The sequence below is a fragment of the Dysidea avara genome, chromosome 5 (genome assembly GCF_963678975.1).
Source record: "Dysidea avara chromosome 5, odDysAvar1.4, whole genome shotgun sequence".
NCBI lineage: Eukaryota > Metazoa > Porifera > Demospongiae > Dictyoceratida > Dysideidae > Dysidea > Dysidea avara.
Genome location: NC_089276.1, coordinates 19,273,301 through 19,278,631, shown reverse-complemented (window position 1 = coordinate 19,278,631; position 5,331 = coordinate 19,273,301). Strand labels below are relative to the sequence as shown.

The 5,331-nt window shown below is 35.8% G+C and overlaps 1 protein-coding gene across 3 annotated transcripts in view; it reads left to right on the top strand.

The window, feature by feature from the left end:
• The first annotated feature begins 3,570 nt into the window (after positions 1-3,570).
• Positions 3,571-5,331, top strand: part of LOC136255898 (cell adhesion molecule Dscam1-like) — a 31,182-nt gene continuing 29,421 nt past the window's right edge. For 2 of the 3 annotated variants that reach the window (XM_066048798.1, XM_066048796.1), the window contains exon 1: positions 3,571-3,720. In XM_066048798.1, coding sequence (XP_065904870.1) covers positions 3,647-3,720 — 74 coding nt within the window. In that variant the 5' untranslated portion in view covers positions 3,571-3,646. The remainder of the gene's footprint in view (positions 3,721-5,331) is intronic. The other variant, XM_066048797.1, reaches the window with a different exon arrangement.

The following is a 5,331-nucleotide window of genomic DNA, read 5'->3' as shown; positions in this document are numbered from 1 at the left end:
CACTTGTTATTTGCATATTAAATTAATAAAGTGAACTTAATCTAATCTTTGCTGTCCAAGAAGGTTGCCACTGAGATACTACTATTTGTAATAAATAAACACTACAACGTCAACTACATCCACCACTCTACCAGAACAATCATATGAGTAGTTGGAATAACACAACCAAGGCATCAAATTTAACTTTGTAGGGTTCAGAGTAATAATACCCAGAGTAGTATGATATGCTGCGTTTATAATTAGTTCTTAATCGTATAGTGATTTAGTTTGCCATACATTTTTTTAGTTACAATAGTAGGGAGTGCAATTAATCCCAAATTGCATGGTTTGTTTTTGTAATTGTACTGTCAGAAAGACACACATTTGAGGGAGACACTCTTTTATGCATAATAATAATACTGTAAGCAAGAATCATAGTGCTTGCACAGTACATATGTGACCGGATTTACGAAAAGGTACCTTTTCTACACATTTGACATACCAGCAAACAAAATTGTGTAACACTTGACTCCTAATACTGATTTACTTGCTCTTTGTATCAAAATGTAGCCAGATACTGTAGCTACATTCATTAAACATTTCAAGCGATTATATGCATTGATCAAAAAGTTATGAAGCTTTACAGTTCACAAAATGGCTTAAATTTTGTGTGTGAAAAAGGTACCTTTTCGCAAATCCGGTCACATATATTGTACACATGTAAGAAGTACATGATTAAGGTACATATGTAAATACAACAAATCATCACATGAAATAATTATACCCACTTTGTGATAAACAACACACTACAATGCCATAGCAGACATTACTCTATAATACACATGAACAACAAAAAATCTAATTGATAATAATATTGAGAGATGTAAGTGGAATGGCTGTTTGTGATGATGCACAACACCTGGTGATGGAAACTAACTCTGGGAGTAGTATCTACACCATTAGCTTGCCAAAGGTGTGCAACCTAAAGCACAAGATGTATGGCTAGCACAATCACAATTATCTCTTACACTCAGATACAGTATTTCATGACCAGTTTTCAATACATAACAATTAATGAATTCAACACTACAGCACTAAAATTGGAAAACTGCCTGATGATGACTATGCAGTATCTACTGAAGTGGCTCACTCTATCTCCTCAAAGTGCAGTGTTGTTATTGTATTGGTGGAAAAGGCTTATAATAATGGGACACATCTTAATATCTTAAGCTATGATACTTGTAAGAACCTGTGACATTATATAGATGCTAGTATACAACACATCATAGAAGGAATCATGGTGCAACATATATATATATGCATGTTGAACATGCAAAATCATGTCCTTAATGATGTGATTACTCTATTATCAAGTGCATTCATATGCGTCAATTTCTGTATAACATTAATAACAACAAAATAAGAAGTGCAACTTGTAGATATACTACTAGTATGTTTCCCATAGTGACGATAAACCCATTGATGTCGTTTACGCAAAAATGATATAATAGCTATGGCAATGTTATCAATTGTATAACCATTGTATCAGTAGCTATGTGTACGATGGAGTATCACTGCTACTTGACTGGTAAGAAGTACCAGGCGTGGCTGACACAGACGTACCTGACACTCATATTCATAGCCAAAAAGTACCTGACACTCATATCTCAGATTGTCTGTGAGATACAGGAGCGTAGGCAGTGGGATTCGGATGGTTCGGGTGAGTGTCAGGTACTTTTTACACCTGTATTCTTTTCAGTGGAAAAATTAAATTAAAAAATCACATTAATTTTTCAGCCTTGGATTAGTTGGAACTCTCCAGTAGATATATGTATGTCGTTGCCCTGGCCTGAGAGAATCAATCATACTAAAGGTGAATCATTACATTACCAATGAAATGAATTGATTCTATAGGGTGTATCACGTGAGCAATTATGTACGTGATATCTGGTGGAAATGGCGGAGATCTGATTGTGAAAGTGGTGATTAATTGAAGGGCAGTAGCTGCAGTAATTCACATGTCAGGTTAGTATAAAGTATTGAATATGATATATTTACACTGTGAATGTTTAGTACGATGTTGTAGTGCCACGGGGTGAGCACGTGATTTCTTGAATGTATTGGAGTATGAACTAGTCTAGTGATGAGTTGAGAGAAGAGCCAAGAATGATGTTAAAGTTTGTACTCGGAATAACGCTTTGCCAGCAAAATCTCAGGAGTGGAGGGTGGTCACGGTGCTAGAAGATTAAATTGGGAATCAGTATGGTGTCCGGAAGTGAAGATTAGCTAGTTGCATTAATAATAAATAATACAGTAGGATTATACCGTACGCAAGGAAATTTTGACGTCTAAAAAATTTGACAAATTTGACGAATCGGTTTAATTCGTCAAATTTAAATTCGTCAAATGTTTATAAGCGCCCTTAAAAGTACAGGTTTTGCCTACAATTTCTTCATTTTCGTCAACATTTTATTCGTCAAATCTGCTGAAGTCTGAATTCGTCAAATTTTTTTTGACGTCAAAATTTCCTTGCATACGGTAGTGTTCATAAGCTGCATAAATAGCAGTGTAGGTTTCAGCTAGATAGATGCACACACTCAGCTAATTTTAATACTGCCTAAGAGCAGATTTTGTGCATAATTATATAATATTAATTTTCGTCCAGAAACTGGTTGTAGGGGGAATTTCCCAGACATTCCACTTACAAATCCAAACCCCCTTTCAAAATTTCCTGACTACGCCCCCTGATATACACATATATATACGTTGGGTTACAACAGCTTTATTTACTCACATCAGTAGGCTATATGTATTTAAAAAATGCAATAGCTAATTGTCTTACAATAATTTAAATCAGAATATTTACAATTTTTGGCTGAGGAAGATTTCTCACTGCTACAAAACTGTGGAAATCACACTCTATTCTAGCAATTAAAGACCTGCTTAACTATATCCAACCAGTTTGTCCATCAAGTGTTAGGAGACTTATGAATGAAATGGCCAGCTGCAGAGCCTCAATCTCTGCTTCCCCGAAGAGAATTTTTTATAGTACAAATTCTAAAGAATGGACAATCAATCCAGACTGCTTTTAATATATGTAGCTACCAAATTTTAGTTTTACAACTAGTTCTTTTTTTTCTCCTCACCATGCCCACAACAGACCCAAGTTGGTCAGATATGTGGAGTCTAGTTATATTATTATTTATCTGATTTGTCAGAAGACAGGGTGACACCAAAAGGCAGAGCCTGTACAATATTGCTATATGTTACTACGTGTATGTTATATTGTGAAAAATCAATGTAGCTATTATGTACTCGATTCAAAATAGTTTCCACATGATAAAATTTGGAACAATCTTATGGGAAGTGACAATAAACTGCCTGTGAATATTGATTATTATTATTATTACTAAGCAGTCAGCCCTGTTGGTGTGCTCAGATTTGCCCAAATACATGCAACACAATTACAATAATGATTGTAGTCCAGTTCTAAAAATGTCAGCATCTGCAACTTCAGATGTGGTTAAACTTTGCCTGGCCCTATGATTGAAAACCACTAATGGTCACGTAATCTCACGTGAGTGCATCGTATCGGTTTCTACGAATAGACTGTTAAACCTGTTCCAGTTGGTGTCGGGTTCCGAGAGTGGTTGGGCCCAAGTAGACTATGACGTTGATTTTCTGCTTTGTGATTACAGCTGCCTTTTCCATTTTGGGACCTACCTATGCAGGCGGAGATTGGTAAGTTTGTTCGTATTCCTGTCAACAAACTTATGTGCATGTGACAGTTCTAGTTATAACTTACGCACCGATAGCTAGTAATCACTGATAGTTCTGCCAACACTAGATTCGGTACAACAACAAAGTAATTCTTCCTCGCCACTTACGGCCAGCAATTGCAAATTCTTTTCTTCCCATCCTAGCCGTCAGACAAAAAAATAGCATGCGGGCGGGCGGCTATAGCTGTATTATTTAATATCAAGGATATAAAGGGAGCTTTTTCTCTCAGATTCAGGAGAACTAGAATCAAGATTAGTTGTGATAGCTAGGATTCAACAAGATGCAAGCATTGGTTAGATTGTATGTATCATCACAGTTGCTGTACTGTACGCAAGTTTTGCATCCACATCTAATGAAAGACATTATAAACTTCAATGTCGTGCCACCAAACACATTTTGAACGATTACACCAGTTGTTACAAAGACCATTTGATAAATCTGAGGCTCCTTCCTTTAATGTACATATTTGAATTACAGAACATACTCAAATCCATCAAGTTATAAACTAATTGGTTCAACATCAATAACTACATCACTTTCAACTCTACTAATAATTGAAATTGTACACATGTAATTGCACATCAGCATTATACCCCTGGAGGGTCCTGCTGATTAACAATAAATAATAATAAATATAAATAATACTAGATCAGGTGCCAGCAACAAACTCTTGTTACCTCAACAACTCAACAACATATCATGACATTCTTACTTTCATCGTTTACCATCCCTGTAGAATCATGCCAATTCTAGACTTAAACATGTCAGTTTGTTTGTTGAAATCTAAACTGAAATCGTATCTGTGGGATCATTTTCTGAGAAACTTTGATGAGAATAATAACTGCACTTTACATTACTTAAGTTATGTCCACGTTCCAGATGTCATCAACAAAACCTCCAATTACCAACTTTAAACACTTATATTAACTATGTAATTTATAATTAACTATGTAAATTAAGTAGCTAGTAATAATTGTACATTGTTATGGCTGTTGGTTGCTACGGCTGTTGGTTGCTACCAACAGACCTTTGGTGTTTTCACACCATAAAGCCAAAGCAAATAAAATTAAAATAAAAACCTCTAGAAGGTTAGATTTGAAGTATTGCAGTGTTTCTAGCAGCCAGAAAGACATTTATGTATGTATAGAGCTGCTTGGTTTGTCACGCTTGTGGTGACACATGCTAGTATTGTACTTACTAGCCTGACTCAATCTGTACCATAAACTTCAACAGTACGAATTTCCAAATGTTTCACACATTAATAACAGATTGAGAATGGGACCCGTGTTTATTAATATGCGCATCTCAAGTTTACCCGATGGCTACTTGAAGAGATTCACTGCTAGTATTAGGCTGGATGCCATGCACTAAATAACATCAGAAACTCTGATCTATCCAATAATACACCATGACACTAGTCTTCATCCCAATGACACGATCACACAACTGAACTCACTGCCAGTATTAATATTTAGGTCACGTTACTATCAAATGCAATAATAAATTTGCATGCGGCTTTAAAATTACCATGCGGGCAGGCGACAGGAAACAAGGAATCTACAATTGGTGGCC